General features: G+C 37.6%; 2 protein-coding genes across 2 annotated transcripts; both read right to left on the reverse strand.

The window, feature by feature from the left end:
* Positions 316–2,823, reverse strand: LOC18788586 (protein NRT1/ PTR FAMILY 4.5). Its single transcript, XM_007224439.2, has 6 exons — positions 2,773–2,823; positions 2,563–2,656; positions 2,251–2,468; positions 1,736–2,158; positions 1,503–1,627; positions 316–1,370 (listed from the first exon to the last, which is right to left on the reverse strand). Exons 1-6 carry the CDS (start codon positions 2,773–2,775, stop codon positions 452–454), a joined length of 1,782 nt encoding a protein of 593 aa, XP_007224501.2. The 5' UTR covers positions 2,776–2,823; the 3' UTR covers positions 316–451.
* LOC18790910 (GPI ethanolamine phosphate transferase 3) lies at positions 3,619–11,314 on the reverse strand. Its single transcript, XM_007225295.2, has 20 exons — positions 10,797–11,314; positions 10,699–10,733; positions 10,492–10,613; positions 10,146–10,235; positions 9,899–10,018; positions 9,717–9,800; positions 9,555–9,632; positions 9,054–9,179; positions 8,882–8,971; positions 8,420–8,455; positions 8,268–8,323; positions 7,352–7,496; positions 6,250–6,694; positions 6,038–6,129; positions 5,319–5,868; positions 4,932–5,067; positions 4,679–4,720; positions 4,276–4,432; positions 4,076–4,159; positions 3,619–3,987 (listed from the first exon to the last, which is right to left on the reverse strand). The coding sequence occupies exons 1-20, from the start codon at positions 11,063–11,065 to the stop codon at positions 3,847–3,849; spliced, it is 2,898 nt and encodes a 965-aa protein (XP_007225357.1). The 5' UTR covers positions 11,066–11,314; the 3' UTR covers positions 3,619–3,846.

Here is a 25,503-nt window from a genome sequence, read left to right on the forward strand (position 1 = left end):
ACATTATCATCCCTAGTAAGTGACATTTCAATGTCATACATACCATCATGAGTTCTTATCCTAGGCCTGCTAATGCATATTTCCATGTCCCACATTCCCACCTGTCTTGACAATTTGATTTTATATATGCACGAGAAATTATTATATGGCACTAGAATACTGTCATATTTCTTTAATTAATATCCATGATTGATATGATATTCATACTAGAAATTCCCAAATCAAATCTCTTTTTTTTCCTTAATTTAGGGGTGGTACAAATTACAATTATACATGATGTTGTGGCCCATGCATCCACCTATATATATATATATATATTATATACTACTACTCTTCATAAAAACAGCCTTTCATACCATGATTGTTCCACGTTTTTAGACACAGAACTCAAAACTTTCTCTATGCATGAACTCAAAAAAGACATAGTAGTTGTAGTTGGCGCCATCCAATTTTACTTGGCGCCGTTCTGTTTTTCTTCTTTCTCTTCTGCCTTGGACACATTGCCTACACTTGCAGAGAAAGATTGATCATCTTTGCGTCCACCGGCTTTGAGTAACATTTCCTCATCGAGTGAAACATCGTTCTTATACTTGTACCATTTGGCACACCAAACATAAACTGCAAAATTCAGCACACTGAGAATCGCCAGGAACCAATAGAAAAGGTCCGCGTGGCTTTTGTTCATGTCACGCCCTTCTAGCCACCCTGTCTTGCTCTTTGTCAGCTTGCTGGTGATCAAGTTAATGAGCTCAACAAAAACCGAGCTCAAGTAGTAGCCAATGGACAGAGAGAGCCAAGAGAAGGAAGTGGACAGAGACCTCATGCCAACAGGAGCCTCCGTATAAAAGAACTCCATGAGACCCACAAGTGTAAACATGTCAGCAATTCCAAATATGGCATAATGAAAAGAGAGCCAGAAGAGGCTGATTTTGTGATTGTGGTGAATGATTTCATGCTTTCTCTTCACTTCTACAATCCCTGCTATGGCCATTGAGATGGCTGAGAGGATAAGCCCAACACCAACTCTCTGTAGGTGGGTTATGCCATTGGGGTGACCTGTGATTTTTCGCAGAACGGGAACGAAAGCAAATTCGTACACGGGTATGAGAAGGGACATGAACACTAGAGGAATCACTGGGATTGAGGCTGATGGGACGTCAAAATCGCCGATGCGTGTGTCCATGAGGGTGCCTTGCTGGATTGAAAGGGTTTGCAACTGGGCTAAGCATGTGTTCATGAGGATTGTGCTTAGAAGGATAGGCATCATCCTTGTCAAGACCTTCACTTCTTCCACTTGTGTGACTGTGCAAACTTTCCATTTTCCTGCTCCGTTCGTGCCTTTAGGGAGAATGGCTGCCTTGTCTAGCAATCTGCTCAAGTAGATATGTGGGACTTGTCAGTCAGTTTTGTATATTTTGTTTATTTTATCGGGCATGCTTGAATAGCAAGCAACTGTCAAAGAGAAGCGTGGTGATAACAAACTAAAGCTTTGAGGAACCTGCCTGAATTGATTGCTGTGGGGGATGAGCTCTCCTCGAGAAACAGATTCACGGTCGCGTATTTCGTACAATTCATCTGGACTCTGGGGTACCTCCAACCTCCAGTTCTTTACAGATACCACCAAAACCTGCACAATGGGTCATAGAAAATCAGTACTCTGTTACTGGCATTACTAATAATAACCCCGTTATTACCTAAGCAAGGGAACAAAGAGAGAGAGAGAGAGAGATCAGACCTCTAGAACCCTTGTCAAAGGGCTTTTTCCTGGCACTCGAACACGATAATATGGCTTTCCCAGAGCAACAAAGATGAGACCAACAGCAGCACAGGACAAGGAGATGATAAATCCTATGTCCCATCCAACATTTGAGCTCACATACACCACAAACGTGACACCAACCACAGCACCAACTGTAATGCTAAGCAAAAACCAATTGAAGAAACTGGCTATGTACTTGTGCTCCTCTGGATCTTTGTGGTCGAATTGATCAGCTCCTAAAGCAGGGACAGCTCCTCTGATTCCACCTCCTCCGAGTCCCACAAAGCTAATCGAAGCATAAAACAGCAGGGCTTTTGTGCCATGCACACAGGTAGATTCTCCACAAGGTAAAGGTTGCAGTTTTGTGTCATGGGATTGAATTATGAGCAACATGTATCCCTGCAAGCCAAAACATATATATGCATTGATTAACATAAGAAACAAACTAATCAAATTAAGTATGTGGGAAGCTGGGAAGGAACAAGATTTACCAGCAATTCAATTGCACCGAAGAGTAGAGTCGTGTTGAGACGATTCATGTAGGCATCAGAGATGAACCCTCCAACGATTGTGTGCAAGAATGTAGTGCCCAAGTAATTTGTTGTGGTGGTTGCGGAGCCGGAGAGGTCAAAGTGCATGACGAACATAAAGTATAAAACCAGGCTTGCCATGTTAGCCACAAAGCCTATGTTATCCAGGAACATCATTGCTGCATATAAATGAACGCAGTTTAATTAGTTGCTGCCTCAAATATTTAATTTCCTCCAGTTTCCATATCGTACATTAATCGATCCATCACTTACCAAAGATAAAATAGTTGGCCTTAAATCCACCATGTTTTAGTTTCTTCATAGGTTCATAGGCTAAGTTTTTAGTGCCAACTTCACTGTCCAACCCCTGCAAATTGGAACTAACTAATATGAGAAAACAACATAAAATATGTTGTAGTTCTGAACATGAACAGCCATGCATGTAACTTTACTTCTTTTGCCTTTGTTTAAAATTGTAATTACCATGGCCAAGGATGGTAGAGACTTCTGGGAGAAGAAGAGTGAGTGAGGAGAGAGAGAGAGACAAGGCTCCTGGTGTAAATGGTGAAGGAGGTTCCAGTTAGATATATACATATATATAACAGAGTGAGCAGCATTGTACTACATATAATAATAGCCAAGGAATTAATGTTTTGTTAAGAGCATAAAATATTACGCCATCATCCCAATGCCAATGCCATCTAATTAGTAGTAGCATACAAAAACAGTGTCACACCATTTGCAAGACCAAACCAGCATAAGCCGACGGACCGGCCGTGAGAGATCCAACACTGATCTCAATCAAGGTAGCTTCGACAGCGAACGGCTCTATCTTAATTTATACACCAATCATACGTTCTACTATACAGAAATTTAAAATATATATATATATATATATGTTAATTACAAATGTCGTTTTCCAACATGTGATGTGTAACTACAAAGGGCAACATTAGACGACAAATTACTGAGTAATATAAAAGGTAGAACCAAAGATAATTAGTTGGAGAGAAGTTCCCAAAGGTGACCACAGTGAGTCGTTGTTTAGATGCCTTTTTTTCTTTTTTTGTTGCTTTTGGGGGTGTGAGATTCTGGCTGCTCATGAACGGCCTTTAGGGCATCAGATGCTTTGGTGGCTTTCTCGTTTGAAGACCATAGCTCCCCAACAAAAACGTCCAAATCTACCTCCCCTTGCCCTCCACATGTCTCAGTTTACAAGCGGATCTTCCAAAATCTCTTTGCCTCTGAAGTTCATACAAAATGAGTTGCATCATTGATTTCACATCCAGTACTCATCACAATTGTATTTTTCGTCAATTTTTAATGCGCTTGACCTTCTGAACCAATATGCTGTTTATTAAATCTCGACAAACAAGAGCTTCAATCAGGTTGGTTGTAAATATTACACAACATTCCTTTCTAATAATGCCAGCATTGGGTTGTGAAGTTACAGCAAAATTTTCGATGCAGATTTCAACTTTACCTCACATGAATTTGCTACAATATTCAATAACAAATGCAGACAAAATTTTGGAGTTGATTACATGTAGGGTTTTTTTATTTTTTGGTATACAGATCTTGTAGGGCATCGTCTTCTACTTCACTGAAATAGTAATGTGAGGCCAAACAAACGAGTATATCTGTGAGGATCAGACCCGCCACATCAAAAACAAACTTGGGAGCAAATAAACCCCATACCTGCAATTTAAACATGTGTTATGGGTTTTAGCTCTACAAAAATTGTTGTGGAAACAATAATAAAGTTGTGTTATAAAAATAGATTTACCATTAAATGCCGCCTATGCATCGTAACACATATTATGGTGGCTGTGACTGAAGTTGCCATGATGAGCCCATAAATCATGTACACCTAAGACATCAACAATATCAACAATGACCAATTAACTTTCAAAAGGATCCCTATTACAAGAACAAAGATTACAACAATTGTCAAACATATGATCTATACGCACGGAAAAAACTTACCAGAGATAGTCGCAAAAGTATGAACTTCTTCCCTTTATCGCTCTGACCCAGGCGTGCGACAAGAAATGGAACTCCAAATATTGGAAGGATGAGAGAAAAACCAAATGTGTCCATTGTAAGAAGGATTGCTTGGGGAACTAGGAGGAACTCTTCAAACCTGAAAATAATATGGGGTTTTTAATAATGTTCATCTACAAGGCAATGGATATAAGTCCTAGAATGTGAACAGTAACAAGGGCAAAAGTGGGAGCCAATCACTACTGAATCCTGAGCTTACAAAAGATAAAGGTCTAAGTGAGTGCTGACACATGTTGAACATGACTAGTGTGTGGGCTTCCTCAGTCCCTTGGATGTTAAAAAAAGTTAATAACTATATAAATGAGAGCGGATGCCCATGACTCACCCAGTAAATGCAGCACCATATCGGAGGCCATCAAAAGCACACCTGAAGAAAAGTTTGTTTTTGGGTTATGAAACATAAGAGCGCAAAAGATGAGAAAACAAATTTATTACAGAAAGGTTCAACTCTAGATAAAAATGAAACTACTACTTTTTGTAGGAACAAAACCAAAGGGATTACAGAACCTAACGCAAAATGTGCTGAAAAGAGAAATCAGAAAACATGAAAGCCTCAAAGTGGGAAACAAACAACAAACCAATGACCAGTGCAGAAAAACAGGCACACAGCAAAAAGGCTCCACTGTGTTACAGGAACAGGATCAAGCATCCTTTTCCAATTGCCTCCATCTTTGACATCCAGTTCTATGTTATCCAGCCTCATTATGCAATAGCCTGTCAAAACGTAGAACAGACTTCTTACATATACCAAAAGTTTCAGAAAAAGAGCACAAATTATTTTTAAAAACCTAACAAGTAATCCAATGAAACAACTTCTATGACTGAACAAATATCAAAATTTAAATAAAACAAGTCCTGTAGAAGGGTGAATGCAAAGTCTTGCATTCATGCAGAAAGAGAGTTTATTGGCCAAAAAGATTCCATTCATTAGAAAACTAAAGCACCAAAAATGTAAATACACGCACCTCCAATTATGAATGCTAAAGCAACCCAGGGCCCCTGTTTTCCCAACAGAATAATGATTGTTGAGCTCCATGCAGAAAACATGGCGACTGTTTTAATATACAAGAGATTGCTGTGATCTGAGGATTTCCTTTTACTGAACAGCTGATTAAATGTCAGTAATAACAATTGTCCAAATCCAATGGCATATATTAGTCTAGGAATATAACTTCTTCCAGTGCCTTTAAGCACCCAAGCTAGATTCAATCTGTCACTTTCTGAAGCCCAATGCACTGCTATTAGCATATAACTTAAATTAGTTCCCATGATAATATACTTCCAAATACCCTTTGAAGAGCTTCTAGTAATGGCCTCACGCAGCAAGAATGCCAATAAAATCAGGGCAACTACCGGTAAAGCTTCAGCAACAAAATTCCAAATTGGAAACCCTGCAGCAATCCTGAGCATCCACGAAGGATATGCATTCATAAATTCAGAACTAGGAGCCTGCTTCGACAATCCAACTTCAATAGTAAATCTGCAAATGGTGATCAGAAGAAGGAAAACAAATGCCTGCAATTATATCAGTGAAAAATGATCATTACAAGAAACCATATTTCTATTTTTTTGTCAGTTACACCATCACATATTTCTTCATATAAAACAGTACGTTCGCAATATTTAATGAAGGGGTCTCGGTGGGCGAACAATTATAGAAACCTGAGGGAAATAAACAACTTACTTCTAATATCATCTTCTTCTTCATGATTGAATATCGCATCTTAACTAGTGCAGTTGTAGCCAAAAGAAAGCATGCCACTTTTCCTTCTTCCACTGCTCTCAAAGTTCCCATCAAAGAAAAAAGAAGAAAAAAAGAAAAAGTTAATTTCCCAATGTGAGCATTAACCATGGATTATGTGCATCATACAGAAATGAACAGTTCCTATTACTTACAGATGAAACTATTCGAGAGGAAGCTGCATGCACGTATGACCACCATAAAACAAGAAAAAATCAACCCAAAGGAAATCCCAGAATCTCCAGATGAAGTAAAAGAAAAACCATATTGCTCCTTCACTTTCTTAATTGCAAGGAAGTGGATAAGAAGTGATATCAACATAATGCCAAGTCCAGTACCCATCATCTTTAAATTAAACTCAGTCCATTTGGAGCGGGCAAGTTCAGCAACACTTGCTAGGAATTCAGAATACAAATCAATTTGCCTCCTTAGAGCAGGCAATAACTCATTGTGGCTTTCCTTTTTATGTAACAGCAACTTCTGTGTAGCATGTGACCATTTTTCCTCTGCTTTAGCATACATGCTTGCTATGCGCAACAAGTCTTCATTGGAAAATCCAATAACAGATGAAGCTGAATAAATATCTATATATCTTTTTACCTAAACAAGAAGAATCCAACTGTTATTTAAAATAAATGATACCGGAGGGTCAAAATTTTCTTTTGAAACAAAAGGTTGCGAAACAAATGTATGCTGACAAGTCATATCTTTTTGGAGAGCTACAATGCCCATCTCCAATTCTGAGTCTAGAAAACCATAAAGTCAAATGTGCTTCATTTTGTTGAGCATATTCTAATGAATTTTGATGTCATGTCATCTGACAGGTTCTTATACTATTTCTGGATGCCCATCAAATGATGAGCTTTCTCTTTCTCAAAATAAAACTGTCAAAACAGCTGCTTTATATTCTGATAAACATGCTGTTGGCGTGATATATTAGGTTTAGGGTTTATTATTATTTAATATAGTTGACTTTGTATACTTTGTACATCTTATAAATACCTCAGAATGAGAAGAATAAAAGAATTCGATTCATTCAGATTTCTAGACATGCCACTAATCTAGTCAAAGTGATACTCACTATCTCTCCTCCCTTGAGAGGGCCGGGTGGTCAGAGGGTTCGGCAGTAAAAGGGCAACCCATTTACTGCGTAACCTAATACAACCCGTGAAGTGGTTCGTCAAAAAAGGATCACTCATCCATTCCTCAACGAATTAATGAAGTACATTGACATAATATAAACTAAAAAGTAAATACCTGCCAAGAATTGGTGCAGAGTACATTGGCATAATTCAGCATCCATTCTTCCAACTTTGACTTATTCTGGTAATTTCCCGCAGTGTCTTCAAAATGCCATGTTCCAGCCCCTAAAGCATATAGCTGTGGATTAACACGCCCAATACTGAAAAGAAAACTAATGTCGTAAGTGATATTACTTGCATACAAATTCTTACAACAACAAAAAGCTAAAGACATGAAACAGCGGTACAGATGTGAACCGTCCACAATACATTGACTATTGTGAGACCTACATAAAAAATTTGGAAATGCAGGAAGCCAACATATGCTCCAGGATATGTAGACTGGAAAAATTATCAGAGTCCATAGACATTAGAAATAAAGTTTTTAAGCACGTTAAGCTTGTGAAGAAAAACACGAGATATTGACAATTGGACACAGTGAATGGCTGCATTTTTAGTGTACAATGCTCTAACAAACCGAGTACCATGTTAACAATCCAAAACAAAACCATATAAATCAACCATATGATCATTTGATTTCCTAAAAAGATACTAACAAAAACCAATTTGTATGCCATCTTGCATATTCATTGACTCGGTAAGGTTTGCTACACTGACAGATTTATCTAATAAATTGCTTTATGGTCTTTTCAAGTTTAAAAATGAGCAACCTGGTTGAATACTGTCCTGCGTGTAAGCACTGACTCAAATAAAAGGCACCAAGTTGACTTCCTGGACATTGTTTTACATAACAATCCTGAGGCTAAATAAATGTTTCATTTCATTTTCACCAAAAGTACAGAGTTGCCCATGGTGTTATAGAGTTTAGGGAAGAATAAGGAGCTGAGGCAGTTATTTCATGATCAACATAATCAATAAGTAATGAAATGTATAATGGCGAAACTTATATTGACAGGATGCTTACACTACACCTTCCAAAAGGAAAGGGGATACCAAGCAGCGCCGATACCGTCACTGCAAAGTCAAGCTGCAGAGAGTGACTTGGACTAAGGATGGGTGTTTGGAAATATATCATAAATTACATCGAGTAAGATGAAGAAAAAAAATGTTAACTCATTCTAACCTGCTGGATGGAACTGAAGCAAATATTCCTCCTTCCCTAAAACCGTACAACAAATAATTAATCAGAAGAAAACAAATTGGCTTATGACTCATAATAACCTAATTAAAAATGACATTTCAACGAAGATACTTTCTTCTTTAAAATTCTTCAACGAAAATATCTTCTATAAAATTCTTCAACAAAGATTACTTCTATCAAACATCTGGAAGACAAACTAGTTATGTTGACATATTTAATCAAGTTTTATTCGCCACTATAATATGAAAACTATTTTTTGTGAATTTAAATATCTCACAGTCCAACCAATTTAAATGTTTCTTTTTTCTGTTTCAAGGAAATAAAACTGACCCTCCACTGAAGTAGAAAAGGATGGCAAAGGGAGCAACTAATTCAAAGTTAGAAGATCTCCACGTAATGTATAAGCCACAAGCATATATGCGTACTTTGGGAGAGAGGCAGTACCAAATCTAGTCCACAAGATGAAGTATCAAACTCTGATGGTAAGGGAGATGGGGGATTCTTAAAGCTCAGAGCAAAAATTGATGTCTCAACCTGCATTGTGTTTACGTTAGCATTAGCGAACATAATATGAAAACCCTTTAAAAACAATATACGTCTTATACATGTAATATACCTCTTCAGCACTCCCCCCACCATGATCTCCATTTATGGTCTGCCCATGATCACCCATCACAAGTAGAAGAGTATTCTCATGTAGTCCCCCGGGTGCAGACTGGCTCTCCAGTGCTTCAACTACTTTCTAAAGCAAACTGATCAGTTTGTTGAGGAAATTAGGGAAGGATAGATAAAAAAAGCTAGACCTATAGCACATTTTAGGTGAACAAGACGCTAAGTAGAAAGGGTAACACCCAAACTTATGTTCCTATAACAATATCTTGCATGTCAACGGCCTATTGGGAAAGTAAAACCAACGTCGAAAGAAATACGAAGGAAACAAACCTGACTGTTCAATTTCAATTTTCAAAACAATGACAAAAACAGGGTAGTTTATCACATGGACCCAAAGTAACAAGCCAATTAGTAAGTGAACAAGAATTAGGAATCCATCGAAACAGAAAGTCCAATAAAGAATACTTTCTATGTGCAATTTCCATAAGTAAGTTTGAGGGTTTACCTGCAAGATGCTATTGTATTGCTCCAACTTTTCTATCATTTGCACAGAATCAACCCCAAAAATGTGCCCAGCATGATCCTGAGCCAAAAAGAAACCAAAATCAAGGAAACAAAAATATCCAAGTGTATTCATCACTGCACAAATCAAGGAAACAAACCATACCACACCAAGAAAGTGTGCAATAAGAACATCCCAATCTTCTTGGTGCAAGAATGGAAGAAGGTGCTCAATGCAACCGTTGTCCACCTGGAACAGTAAGACAAATTACTTTTAGCCATCTTTATATGCAACAATATGACCGCATTCAAGGAAATGTTACTAAAATTTTAGCATATAAGGCATACCGTATCAAGATCTCTAACATTAAAGGAGGGATAAGGAAACGATTTTTCAAAATGATTTGGAAACAACTGCATCCATGTATCATCCCCCATCATCACAACTCGCTTTCCATTTTTAGCCAACTGCAAGTTGGTCCACATTTCAAATTTATGACAATAAGAAGTTATATAACTTGAAAAAAAGGAAATACAACACATGACATGATGCAAGTAAAGGGGTGGGGACGGGGACAGATACAGATAGAGCAACCTGATGTATCAAGTTATCTTCAACTATTGCTGGAGCACCAAAGCTGTTCCCAACATCAATAAAAGTCGGCAGTCCACCGGTTGTCAAGCCCTAGAAAATATTGCAAAGGAAGAAATTGATGAAGTTAAAAAACTCATCCTTGACATAAAGCTGGCAAGCAGGCTCTAATTTCACTGAAGTTGGAATATCAAAGCATACTGTGAGACTAGAAAAAGCAAACCCAAATGTAATGAGCAGAAATTATAATTCATAGAAGCAATAAACTAAAAGTGGTGCATGAAGCATTCTACAGAGCAGCCATGTTGAAGCTAGCATTAGAATTCAGAACAAGGAAGTGATAAGCAACCTTCAAACGCTGCAAACTTGTCGTAGGTGGATCAGCAATGGCTTTGAAAATCCGAGCAGATGATGCATTTTTAGCTGCCAGGTCTTGTACAAACTGTAATTTGTCCATCCATGGCTTTGATTCTACAACATATGATTTATTATACATTCGAATTTTATAAACGTAAATGTATTTGCAGGCACTGAGTTGTGAGGTGAGAATGCTAACCTTGAAAAAAAGTACTGGGAGCTACAAAATCAAACCTGAGAGAAGAAGATTAACAGAATGAGATTTGGATAAAATTTGATATAATGGAAATGGGTTACCTGAGAGCATCAAAAACGATGATGACAAGGCGGCCAATAGCAGGTTTGCTCCAACAACGCTGCTGATTCTGATCGACGGTGTCGTTTTGGTTCTGGTTCTGGTTTTGGTTTTCGTTGACGCTGAAGGAGCAAGGGGATTGCAAAACGTCGGAGCAATTGCTGTAAAACGGAAGCTCCGTTCGAGTGAGCAGAAAGCCTCGGGTGAAGATGACAATGGCGACAACGTGAAGCGCCATGATCACCCAGTGAACCCATATTCGTTTTCCCATCTTACAAGTAATTGCACGAAGAAGAAGAAGTAGAAGAAACGAAGACTGGTTACTGTGTTTCTTCAAAAGGAACAACCGTGGGCCGCCAATTTCAGGCAAATCTTATGAGATCCTCCATTTGAGGTGAGTGATCAATCACCGTGCCTTGATGTCTTTGATTCACTGGGCTTTCACTGGTCTTCAAATGTAGGTAGCCATTAATTTTCCCCAACTCCCGCAACTTCTTTCTTACGAGTCAGAGTAGACTATCGAATTACCTATTTTTTTGCCAATGTGCCCCTGCCGTCTAAATCCAATTTGCCAGTGGGTTCCCTAATTGTTTCGTTTAACAATTGGCTTACGAGTTACCCCTTAGCCCTTTAATTCCCACCCCAATGCATAAGTAGGATTCATCATTTGGCCCGCGGGTTCATGGTCGATGGGGTCCGTCCGACCTATCGAAAAAAATTCTGACTCGGCCTGTTATGGGCTTTGAGATGACCTGTCCCACTTTGGGCAGGGCTAGACTTGGACTTGGGTGTCTGAAGCCCGGCCCGTTAGGCCCGCATGCATAAATAATTATGTATACAGTTTCGATCTCTTGGACTACAGGAGTTCAAGATATTGTGGTCACCCACCGTTGAATATTAATCCAATGGTTCAAAAAGGTTTCTTAAAAGGAGTGCAAGAGTGAGTGAATCGTTGAATTTACATTCAACGGTTAGTGACCACAAATCTCTTGGACCCCTGTAGTCCAAGAGATCGGGACTGATTATGTATAAATAAGAGTTTAGGTTTAGGATTATATCACTTAAATCACATCAGTCATGATCTCTTGGACTACAGGAGTCCAAGAGATTGTGGTCACTCACCGTTGGATATTAATCTAATGGTTCAAAAAAGTTTCTTAAAAGGAGTTCAAGATTGAGTGAACCGTTGAATTTACATCCAACGGTAAGTGACCACAAATCTCTTGGACTCTTGTGGTCCAAGAGATCGAGACTGTAAATCACATATATAATTTGTTTCATTTCATTTACTTTTCTTTACTCATTCCTAGTTTCTAATTGGATGATTAGCATATTAATTTGTGTCAATTATTAATTCAACAATTATATATATATATATATAAGATGAACAACATATCACATCACCAAATATAATCATATTACGAAACATAATCGTACCATCAAATATAATCATGCTTTTCTTGAACACATCACCAAATATTTGCATATTTATTCATACCATCCTTTAAAAAAATATTTTTTTGATACTTATTATTTTTTTAAATTATTTCTTAAAACGTATTACGATCTAATTATGTAATAACCTAAAAAATAATACTTGGTTTTATTATTTTTGTGGAAAATCTTATAAGTTGTGTGACTTTATTGGGTGTTTTATGAATTTGGTTTGATGTGAAAATATTGGAATTAAGTGAGTTTAATCTCAAATTTAGACTAAAATGCCCTTATGATTAAGTTTATGATTTTTTTTAATGAAGTAGGGCCCATTTAAGCTTGGCCCGATGGGCTTTCTCAAGCCAGGCTCATGAGTCGGGCTTGGGCTTTGAATTTTCTAAAAAAACCAAGCCTGGCCCACCCCGGCCCTATATTTTCTCTCTCCTCTTTAACCCAAGCCCATTAAATTTGGGCTGGACTAGCCTGGCCCGGGCCATTGACGAGCCCTATGCACAAGTATTTTTTTTATATTTAAATAAAGTATTTAATGGGGTTTTGGTTACTCATTCTTACTATTTTCTTCTTATTGCGGGAAAATAGTTTCTGTTATAAAACTAGAGGGAGAAAATGTAGAGAGAAGTGATATGCTAAAGATAAAGTTTCACCATGTTTATTCATGTCTTAATCTTGGGTAGAACCACTTATTTATAGGCTTACAAAATAGGAGATTGAATACCATCATTTACAATATACCTATAGGTTACAAGCACTAATTACAAATACTTAGTGCATAGGTTACATAAAATCCAACGGTGGAATACTAAGAGGTATGGTGGTCATCCACCAACTCATGCATTTACAACACTCCCCCTTGGATGTCCACCATACAATGACATAGTTCCCTCATTAAAAACCTTGCTTGGAAAACCCAGAGGGACAAAACCGAAGCGAAGGGAAAAAGAGTGAAACTTTCTTTTGGATCATTAATATGGTGTTGGATGCACTTATGTTGCCTCATTAAAACCTTGCTAGGAAAAACCCAGTAAGAAAAAAACCTAGTCGAAGGGAAAAAGAGTACAACAAGCATATGTCCTATATGTAGTAGAATGGGGATGCTCCCCCTGATTGATATCTTCCCCTGATTAATATCTCCCCTTCTCTGATTTGAGCAATACAAGCAACATTGTCTTCATACATGATCATCTATCACGTTATTCGACCTGCTTTTCACTTTTCAAATGATTGAAATATTTAGGAGCATCAACAACTAATTTAATAGTTAGAATATGTTACAACAATATCAAATTTGAATTCAAAATACTCAAACTCTTAGTGTTAACTCTTAATTAAGAATATTGTAGTATTTTATATCCTTCAAGAGGTTGCTTCATTCAATATATCTTAAATATTTCATAAGCTTTGAATGATTTCCATGTACCAAATAGTCTTAATAAATATGCATTTAACACATGCTATAAGTTTTGCGTTAAAGTAACAACTGCACTTATAGAAATGTGGATGCATTTACGATGAGATTGGAGACTAAAATCACATGTCTCTCCCAGGAAACCTTATGTCATATTAGTGATCTTATTTCACTTCACAAACACCAATTTGTAACCTTCATACTGAACATTTGTAATTTGGTGTTTGAGTTATAGGTTCAATATGCAACTCTTCTTATTTAGTGATAAATGGAATTGCCTATTTCCATTTTTGGCCAATCATTTAACTTGTCGACATTCATGAAACGTGATTTAATATAATCATAGCCCTTGATGATTGTAGTAGCTACTAATAAACCAAATGTATCATCGATTTGTGATCCTACAATTCTTATGTGCATGTGCATGTATAATTTATAATCATCTCATTGCTTTGGGGTACCAATGCCTCTTCAGGGGCTTATGTTGTCACTTATGGGACAAACATCTCTTTTACAATGAATTATTTAGAATATGTGAATCATAACCTCCTATAGAGCGTTATTTTTTATAGGGCTTGAATTTTTCAAATAATCTCCATTTCTGAGGAGTTAAGTCTTTAGAACCTATATTTCTGTCATGCTTCAGGCATGCATTATATGTATAGTCACCATGTTAATGGATTGTGATACGAGAATATCAATCCATGTTAGCATATGTACAACTTATATATGCATTATCTTGATGAGACAAAAGTGGATTGATTCAACACTATTTCACGACGTTCTTCAGAAACTGCCATTCCTCTCCCTAACGGTGTGAAAATTGTCTCAAAATTTAGGAAAATAAACTCACAGTCATTATCAAATATGTGACCATTTTAGTAGGCGCATTCAGTAAAACTGGTGAAGTGATTCATAATTAAATGTTGTATAGGCTCACAAATATCCCCTTGAATTAGGGCTCAAAGTCAATTTTTAACTGGGATGATCTTATGACAGCTTTTATTTGTGAGCTTTCTTTGTAATCATATTTGTTGGACAAGACAATATTTTGAGTCTTTAAACGATGTCCTTACAAATTTATAAAAATCTTATGTATCATTGAGGAACATGGATTGCCAAGAGAGTCATGCTACAACATAAAAGTTATCCGGTCAATGAACTTCTGGTTCATGACATCATAATCTTCAACTACTTTAATAGTTGTGTAATATTGAGGCCTCATGAACTTTTGGTTCATGACATCATAAACTTCCTACCCACAAAAGAAAGTAGGAAGTTTCTCCAATAGACGCCTATGGCCGTCAATATTGGGGCGGTAATACAAAACATTACCATTGTAAAACGAAATTAACTAATAACACAACATAAATAAAATAAAATGAGTAAAGTGGTATAAACAAGGAATAAAATAAATAAATTAAAGACTATGAAATTCCAAGATAATCCAATATTAATGTGGATTCAATATGTAGATAAAACTACAAGTTTAAGAATTGGATTTCCAACCAATTCAGGTTCATATGGGCACAAATAAGTAATGAACTTTAGGTTCATATGTAGTATTAAGATCCATGAAAAACTATGAACTTCAGGTTCATATCAATCTATATTCGAAACTTCGGGTTCGAATATGTAGATCTAAATAAATTGAATTAATAGTTGTGCTTTGAACTTCATACTCAAATCGATGTATATGCACTCGAAACTTCTGGTTCGAGTTCTTGACATATGTAGGCCTCATGGAATTCTGATTTTGATTAATACAAAATCGAGGAGTTTCATGTCCTTATGTGCTCTTTAAATTCGCGGAACTTCACGCCCTCAATTATTTGGAATCAAAGAACTTCAGGTTCTGATTCAATCAAAAGGACTCTATGTCCTAATCTAGTTATATGATGAGGATCACGGAACTTCGGGCCCCTGATCTTTTGTATAATTCAAACTCATCATAATAATTAAGATCATACTTAAAATTAAATAAACAAACAAATAAAAACAAAAACATGGCATTATATTCATGTGTAATAAGAATAAGAAATTTTTTTCTTAAACAAGTATGATGAAGTCTGATGGTGAGTACAAAGAAACTCTATACCATGTGATGACTCTAGCTCATATAAGAAGAAAGAAAATTCAGAGAAAGAAAACATACCAAGAGCAATGTCGTGCTGATAACGTATTATAAAACTAAAGGGAGAAAATGTAGAGAGAAGTGATATGCTAAAGATAAAGCTTCACCATGTTTATTCATGTCTTAATCTTTGGTAGAACCACCTATTTATAGGCTTACAAGATAGGAGATTGAATACCATCATTTACAATATACCTATAGGTTACAGCACTAATTACAAATACTTAGTGCATAGGTTACATAAAATCCAACGGTGGAATACTAAGAGGTATGGTGGTCATCCACCAACTCATGCATTTACAACAGTTTCCCTATTATTATAGGATTCTGTTTTCAATTCTTTATATAAAGAGTTCACTTCTCATCATCAATTACTATCAAAGCATTCTTCTCTGCATCACATACATACAATTATACCCTACAGTTTCTTTCCTTGTTCCTACGTTCTCTAGTTTTGCCTTTTCCTTGTGTTTCAAAATTAAAGTTTCATAAGAATAAGGGCTTGTCAAATATAGGTCCATACAATTTCTATTTCCTAGATATATATCCATCATTCTATAAATCTATGTGTAAAACCCAATTTCAAACTTAAATGACTAATAGGATATAAGAGGTCATAGTATTCCTATGTTTTTACATCCTAGCCATTAGACTTCTTATTTTATTTATAATTTATTCCAAGCATTTCATTAACTGTCATAATTGTAATTAAAACTACCTATTAATAGCATATCAATCACCCCATTTCTTTTGGTTGCCATTCCCTCTAACATATGACCCCTTAAAATTGCAAATAAAAAAAAATATGTAAATTACATATCCAATAATGTACATATGAAAAATATAAAAATAAATATATCCGTATAAAAATATAGGTATATTATTTACCAAAAAAAATTAACAAAAATAGGTCAATTACTTTGTAATTGAAATTTCCGTATATTTTTCATAAATTAAAAATAGGTACACAATAATTTATAGAAAATAGGTACATTATTTAGAAGAAAAAAAAATTCATTATATTAGGTAAATTGTTTTACTAGGTATACATTATTAGAGAAAAAAATAGGCTCATTATACTAGGTAAATTGTTTTACTAGGTACATTATTTGGAGAAAAAATAAGTTCATTAAAAAAATATTTTAAAAACAAAACAATAAATAGATTATCAAATTATTTTTTTCATAATTATAATGTACACTATTATTCATTAAACTATAATAAAAAAGAATACTGGTCATATAATTCATAAAAAGAAAACAACATTAATTCCTAATTTTAATATTGAATTTAAATTATTAATACTTTAAATAGATTACTAGTCATAATTCATAGAAGGAAAGTACCATTCATTCAAAAATAGATTACTAGTCGTAAAATATATTACTAATACTTTAATGTGGAATTTAATATTTAATTTCAAATAAGTTTCTAAATTAGTTCCTACATCCATTACAACTATTTGGAGATATTTCCAAATTGAACGGGTGTCATTAGTTACACCTTTTCATAACACATTAACTTATAAATAGGGGTAGTTTTGGAATCCTAAAAATACAATAAATCAGATTTTAAGTTATATTAGGTAACTTGCTTAGTTAGATCCTAGTCATCATGTATTATTTGAAAAAATTGGGTATTTTAAATAGAAAACTAAAGGAAAGGGTTGTAGTTGATTTAAAATGAATTTTATGGGTCTAAGCTCAATTTACTATAAGAAGGGATAATAGAAATTTAGTTATATACTCATTCTTAACACTAGTGTTATAAATAAACCCTACATCATTTAAAACCCATAAACACACCCAAAAATTGAGAGCTGTCCTATTAACTTATATTGTATTATGATTTTACCCTTTTAGCATGAACTATAGAGAAAAACCCATGATCGCCAGCTCACCTTCTTCAAGAAACGTGGAATCCATAAAAGCATGTGAAAAAAAAAAAAAAAAACTGGAAGCTATAAAAGTTGGCATCCCCAGAAGACCAACTGCTACTTTTTCTCAAATCTCAACCCAACTAGCTGACTTAAAAATTATTCTTTTTTATCTTTTATTTAATAACAATTACTTTGTGGATTAAAGAGGAATGAGAAGAAGAAGAAGAACATCGACCATGACGATGCGTGAGCTCATGACTGGTGGAGTAGCTTGTGCGGTTCCAGGCTCATCTTCTTCTGCCAATTCTTTCAGTGCTCTAGCCAACGCTCTTATCGGCTCTTCTTTCAAGATGTAGGTTCGTCGTCTTCCTCTTCGCTCATTTCATTTTCAATTTCTCTTCTCCATTTAGAATTTTCAATCCTCAATTTCATCACCAGTGGCCTCAACGACATCATTTTCTCATGTTTTTGTTTGATTCATGAGCAGGAAAGGTTGAAGGAGATACCTCATCCACAACCACAGCTTCTGAGCCGTAATTTTATTCATACACTCATGGCCACATGCTGCACCAGATCTGAGAGAAGGCTCACAAGGACGAGCTTAAGAAGAATGAAGAGACCATTTCAAGGTCAGCTGAATCATACTGGTATGGTCTAGTTTGATTATCGTCGAAATTCAAAGCTCGTTGAGCAGTTTCTTTGCCATTTTGTGATTAATTTGAATATGTCTTTTGTTTTTTTCCTTAGTTTTGCATTTCATTTACAAATTGCGATAAATAAATTGATTTTAAAAAATGAGGATTGCTTGCTTGCTTATTTGTGTTAGTTCTAATAGGATTTACAATATGATCTATAATTTTAGTTTTATTTTTATATGAAATATTCAAATAAGAGGTTTGGCTTCAGCACCTCTCTCTTGTATCGATAAACCACTTGTGCTGATAAAGATTGAAGGAGCATATAACAACACCATGATTGGATAAGGGCTTCTATTTTTATTCAAAGACTGAAAAGGCTAATTATGTTTGGATAATGAGCAGATGACTACAATATCATAATTGCATGCCTCCATGGACCTTTCTCCTCCCACGTAATTAGGTAAATTCCCTACAATTTAGTTAAAAGATGGATGAGGAGGAGGTCATGGCTTCTTTTACTTTCGAAGAGGCAGAAATTATGTTTCGAGTAGTTCTATGATAGGGTATTAACAATGTATTTCTATGACATAGTATTAACAATATACTTCTATGACATAGTAGTATTAACAAGATAGTTCTATGACATAGTATTAACAATGTACTTCCATGACATAGTAGTTTTAACAAGATAGTTCTATGATATAGTATTAACAATGTACTTCTATGACATAGTATTAACAGTGTACTTCTGTTTGGCTTCTTGTTTATTTTTGTTTTGGATGATGACTATTTTCCTTTTGGCTTGGAGGTTGGTTTGGTTGTTCTTTCTTCATCCTTTATTTGGTATATCAGCATTAGAGATAGCAATATGACAGCCATTAATCAACATGTAAAGTAGCAGTGTTAATACCCTATACTGTATAACACCCCGACCCCAAATTTTCCCAAATTTTACCCTTATTTAATTATTTAATTATTTAAAGGTATTTTAGTCATATTTTTAACCGGAGAGAGTTTGGGACCGTGACTTATATTTTTGGATAGGTCGTACTGAGACGAGTTCATAGACACGTAGTGGGCTCGAATCGGAGTTGTAACGAGAGAGATATGGTCAAAAGAAGTCCAGTGGCACAATCGTAAATATTTTGAAATGGGATTTTTATAAAATCAGATTTTCTCTCTCTCTCTCTCTCTCTCTCTCTCTCTCTCTCTCCTGCGCAGAACAGCCCCCCCCTGTTACTGTTCACAGCGGCGGTTTTTGGGCCGCCGCCGCCGCATCCGGCCACCACTCGGGGTGGCACCGGTCCCAAAAGAACCGTGCCATCCTCCTCTTTCCATCCCGACCGATCTCAGCCACCGGAACCACCTGTGCTCGCCGGAAAATGCAAAAATCCGACCGATTTTAACCCAAAATTCAAGGAGCTCGATCTCCCTCCTCCGGCCACCAAATTCGACGAGCAAGGTATGGTTTCTCACCTATTTTTCATGCTCTAGCTGCCTGTTGGGTAGGATTAGATCGATTCTTAGCGTAGACAACTCGATTTTCGAATTGAAAATCGGCCGAACTTCGGCCGCCGTGATCGGCCATTTCCGGCCACTTTTTGGGGTAGGTCCAAGAACAAAAGTGGCTCCAAATAGGGTGTTATACCTAGGGTAGGAGTTTGGAGCCGTGGTTTTGAGATTTTCCGGCGAAGCGTTATCGCTTTGGGCACCCACGCGCTGCCGGCGCGTGCGGCGGCCCGTGGGCACTGTAGAAAATTAGCACTGTGTTCCAATGAGATCCTTAGGTTGTCACGAGTGCGTAGGATTTCGCGGATCTCAATTCGGACGTCGTTTGACTATCGAACGGATAATCGCATAGTATGCGTTATCCGGGTTCGATAGGTTGGGACCGTCGGATGGTCCCAAATTTAATATATGTTAATCTAGGTATTTCTAGGATCGTGTAGGAATTCACGGATCGTGAATCGGAGCCCCGGATGTTCCGAATAATAATTTTAAATTTATATTTTATATTAACCGTCAGATCGTGCGATCGTGAGCAATCCGACCGTCCGATCTGAACCAAACTTGCAGGACAAGTGTCCTATACCTGGTAGAACCCATAGGGACTTCCGGATCGGAAATTGGAGGTCGTGGGTTTTGCAGGTCCGGTTGACCAAGGTTAGAGTAGTTTGACCCTTGGTTGACCGTGAGTCTCCCGGAGTAATCTCACCTTTCTAGGGGGATTATCGGGTGCTAGATGATTGTGGAGGGTTACACAATATTAGAATTAATTTATATAACTATAATTATATATGGTTGTACAAGGGTACAACAGAGTCTAAAGTGTCAGTTTGGAGTGCTATACGCACTACTTTAGGTACCTCCTCGGATGTTGGATCCACTACAAGTACCACCAAGTGAAAGTTAGGTCCCGCGTGGCGTAGGTTATCCGGCGTTGGGACAGGCCCCATACGTGGCGTTGGTTGTACCGGCGTATGGGGAGCTATGTAATATTATGTTGAGGTCGCACGTGACGTAGGTTATCCGGCGTGTCGACAGACCTCATACGTGGCGTTGGTTGTACCGGCGTATGGGGAGCTTTGTGATATAATATTGAGGTCCCGCGTGGCGTAGGTTATCCGGCGTTGGGACAGACCCCATACGTGGCGTTGGTTGTACCGGCGTATGGGGAGTTATGTGATATGATGTGCAGGTCTCACGTGGCGTAGGTTATCCGGCGTTGAGACAGACCCCATACGTGGCGTTGGTTGTACCGGCGTATGAGGAGATATTATGATAGTATGGCATGGTCGCACGTGGCGTAGGTTATCTGGCGTGTTGACAGGCCCCATACGTGGCGTTGGTTGTACCGGCATATGGGGAGATTATATGAAATACAAAGAAATGAAATAAGGTATCGCCCAAGTGGGGAATTGAGTTTTAGGGAAGAACTACGTGTGGCTTGATCCCTCAAGGAGGGTACGTAGGCAGCCTGAGGTTATTAGGTGCAGCCGCAGACTAAATAGTAGTCATATTTTGTAATTGAATTGTTTGGTAGTCGTTTGAGAATTATTGGAAGGCCGAAGGCCATTTATGTGAATTGCATGAAATTATATTGTGCATGCTGCCAGTTGGGAATAAAAAATGCGTTTTCATGCAGGTATAATTTTGGGAAATGTCCAATTTATAGGGGAGACTCTGCCGAAATTTCGGTAGGAAGTCTCGGTTTTTAGTAAGTGGGCCTGGCATCGGGGTGATGTCAGGAATTCTAAAGGGTTCGTCTCGGGTTTTGAGAAAATTCGGGGCGGGTCCTTAAATACTGGAACTTCACAGTGATAGACATGCATTAGAAATAGGATTTCTTAGGGAACTAGCAGTGTTATTACTCTATACTGGAACTTTACAATGGTAGACATGCATCAGAAATAGGATTTTATAGGAAACAATCAGTGTTATTACCATATACTGAAACTTTACAGTGGTAGATATGCATTACAAATAGGATTTCATAGGAAACAAGTAGTATTATTACTCTATACTGGAACTTTGTAGTGGTAGACATGCATTATAAATAGGATTTCATAGAAAATAGGCAATGTTATTACCCTATATTGGAACTTTATAGCTATTAATCAACATGACAGTAAACTAGCGACTAAATTACTGACTATTTTATGGTCCTATGCAGTCAGTCCAATAGTGAAATCCAATATAGTTACAAGATTTTATCCTTGATTCGAATCTAAAATACTGTTATTACCCTAGACTGGAACTTTATAGCAATTAATCAACATTATAATAAAGGTTTGGTTTGTAAATGTCTTACCTTTGAAGCGTTTTCTTGTTGAAATTGTTCTCTGAAATATTGTCTTGGTTTTGTAGGTGGAGGTCAGAGTGTGGTATTTGTTTTTGAAAGTAGATAAAGCTTGGTGGTGGTTATGGAGTTTTGGTTTGGATAGACGATGAAGACGCTTTTGATAAAGATAGTGAATGAAGAGACGTTTTGCAGAGATGGTTTAATGAAGGCGCATGCTGGAAGTTAAATTACGGTTTTCGAGATGGTAAAATGTTTGGGCTTTTTTATAAAATTGGGCTGGGGTTGTTTTGGGTTTTTTGAGTATTTTTTCTTCTGTTGGGCTTGATAGTGGCAGTGCTGTAGTTTATAAGAACTTCAAAACCAATTTGTTATATAACAAATGGATGTGGGGTGTGTTTCTAAAGTGACTATGAGTTTTTTTTTTTAATAAATTCAACTCCTATTTTAGGTATACTAGTGAAGCTACCTAAGAATAATTCATTATCATGTCCAGTTGTAAGTCTAATAAGAATCCCAACCGTAAGACACGGCTGTCAGCTTCAGCAATGGGGAATGGGCAAGTCTTCCGGTACTCGTCTTTTTTATTATGGACAAGTTATTAGAACCCATTGACCATGTTCGTTTTGCTTCCGTTTGCAAAGAATGACGTTCTATGTCCAAACTCTATAATCATGAAACGCAGCGATGGCACAACAAACAACTTCTCCCTATGCTCTTGATTCGGAACCATGACGACAACCACCAAAGAGTAGTGTACAGCATTTGTGAAGGAAGAATCTACAACAATTTTCAATTGCCAATGCATTTTAGCAGGAGGTGTTGTGGCTGGTTGGCCACAATAGATGTAAATCCAACAACAGAGGAAAGACGTCTCATGGTAGTACTCAGGAACCCTTTCACAAAAGCAAGCTCCATCTTTCTCCCTCCCTTGGATATCCTTATCGCAAACTATGAAACCTCCTACCATGATTATTATGTTCGTTGACAGGACCCGCCCAAATTTTCAGAAGCCCAAGACGAATCCTGTGGAAATTCCGACATCACCCCAATGCCGGGTCCACTTATTAAAGACCGAGACTTTCTACTGAAATTTTGGCAGAGTCTCCCATGTAATTTGAACAATCCCAAAAATTTCAACTTGCATAAAACACATTTAATATCCCAACAGGTAGCACGCACAATATAATTTCATGTAATTCACAACTCGCCCTTCGGTGCTCACATAAATCGAAGCGAAACCAAAAGACAAGGTCCGCACCACACTCAACAAAAGTTTAACCCACGGCTGCACCTAGGCACTACCCTAGGCTGCCTACGTACCCTTACTGAGGGATCAAGCCACACGTAGTTCTCTCCACTAAATCCTGAATCCAAACACATACAATACCTTTATTTATCTCTCTGTTAATCACATAATCTCCCCATACGCCGGAACATCCAATGCCACGTATGGGGTCTGTCAGCATGCCGGAAAATCCTGCGTCACGTGTGACCTAACAATCATATCATCTCTCTATATGCCGAAACATCCAATGCCACGTATGAGGTCTGTCCTCACTCCAAAAAATCCTACACCACGTGGGACCTAACAATCACATAATCTCCCCATACGCTGGAACATCCAACGCCACGTATGAGGTCTATCTCAACGCTAGAAAATCAGACGCCACGTGAGACCTAACAATCATAAAATCTCCCCATATGCCGGAACATCCAACTCCACGTATGGGGTCTGTTAGCACGCCGAAAAATCTTGCGCCACGTGTGACCTAACAATCATAGGGCGATACTTAGGGTAGTGCATATAGCACTTCAAATTGACATACTCTCAATTATCTAAACTAATAATAGAGGTATTCCCAATTTAGTGATACCAGTCTATAGTAGATTGCAACATAATTTAATCAGGAAAATAATATTATTTTTAGACCAACGATCATGCACATAAACCTAAATTTCATAAAGATCCTAGAACAATTTAAATATTAATCAACGCTAGTTTTCACACAAATTCCATAAAAATACTGTATTACACAACTAGAACATTATACTTTACTTATAATCAAATAATATTAATTAATGATAAGCAACAACCTCTAAGTAAAATCCTAAATTGAATCAATTTCCAATTTAACCTCAAATAACAATTAAGATTCGATAAAAAGGTTATCCTAATACCTTCCAAAGGGTGAAACTACCTTAGAAGACTCACGGTCAACTGAGGGGTCCAATTACCCCAACTTGGTCAAACGAGCCCAAGGGCCCACGACCTCCAAATTCCGATCCGAAAGTTCCTATAGGTTCCACAAAGTTTAGGATACACGTCCAGCAAGTTTGGTCCGAATCGGATGGTTGGATCGCTCACGATCGCACGATCGGACGGTTACTAGGAACCTAGCCTTAGGGTTAGCATTTTCGGAGTATCCGGTACTTCGTTTTACGATCCGTCAAATCCCTTACGATCCCAAGAATGTCTAGATTAACATATTACAAATCTAGGACTATCCAACAGTTCAAACCTATCTAATCCGGATAACGCACAATATGCGATATCCGTTCGAGACTCAAACGGTATCCAAATTGAAATCCAAGCACACCTACATGCTCAAGACAACAAGGGGATCGCATCGGGACACAATGCCCCTTTTCTACAGTGCCCATGTGCCGCCACACACACCCGCAGTGCGTGGGTGTCCAAAGTGATTAGGCATCACTGGAAATTCTCAAAATCACGGCTCAAGGTTCCTACCCTAGGTACAACACCTTATTTGGAGTCACTTTTGTTCTTGGACATACCTCGAAAAATGGCCGAAAGTGGCCAGAATTTCATCCTGAAATCCGGCCAAACTATGGGTTCCAAATCAGGTTACCTATGCTAGGAATTGATCGATTTCTACCCAACAGGCAGCTAGAGCAAGAAAATTAGGTGAGAAACCATGCCTCATTCATCGGAATCGGTAGCCGGAGGAGGGAGAACGAAGTCGTAGAAGTTCGAGAGAAAACCAGTCGCTTTTTCTCCATTTTTCGGCGAAATCACGATGGCAGGCGGCGGGACCTGGCTGGGGTTGGAAGAGGATGATGGCCCGGTCATTTTGGTACCGGCCCCGTCAGCTTTGGTGGCCGGACGAGAGCATGGTTTGCCAAAACATGTCCAGCTGTCACTGCCGTTACGAGAGAGAAGAGAGAGAGAGAGAGAGAGAGAGAGAGAGAGAGAATCATATTTTACCAAACCCTTTTTGCCAAAATTACAGTTATGCCACTATGGGTATTTTGATCGTATCTCTTTCGTTACAACTCCGATTCGAGCCCACCACGTGTCTACGGACTCATCTCGCCGTGCTCTATGCAACGGTATAGTCGAAATACCCAAATTCCTTTCCGGTCAAAAAGTCGGTT

The sequence above is a fragment of the Prunus persica genome, chromosome G1 (assembly GCF_000346465.2).
Source record: "Prunus persica cultivar Lovell chromosome G1, Prunus_persica_NCBIv2, whole genome shotgun sequence".
NCBI lineage: Eukaryota > Viridiplantae > Streptophyta > Magnoliopsida > Rosales > Rosaceae > Prunus > Prunus persica.

Coding starts and splice junctions, on each gene's coding strand:
- LOC18790910 (XM_007225295.2), bottom strand. CDS start 11,065: ATGGGAAAACGAATATGGGTTCACTGGGTGATCATGGCGCTTCACGTT. Junction 8,972..9,053: donor GTGGGGGGAGTGCTGAAGAG/GTATATTACATG, acceptor AACACAATGCAG/GTTGAGACATCAATTTTTGC. Junction 7,497..8,267: donor ATCCCCTTTCCTTTTGGAAG/GTGTAGTGTAAG, acceptor TTTTCTTTTCAG/TATTGGGCGTGTTAATCCAC.
- LOC18788586 (XM_007224439.2), bottom strand. Junction 1,628..1,735: donor CTTTGACAAGGGTTCTAGAG/GTCTGATCTCTC, acceptor CCCATTGTGCAG/GTTTTGGTGGTATCTGTAAA. Junction 1,371..1,502: donor CCCCACAGCAATCAATTCAG/GCAGGTTCCTCA, acceptor CTACTTGAGCAG/ATTGCTAGACAAGGCAGCCA.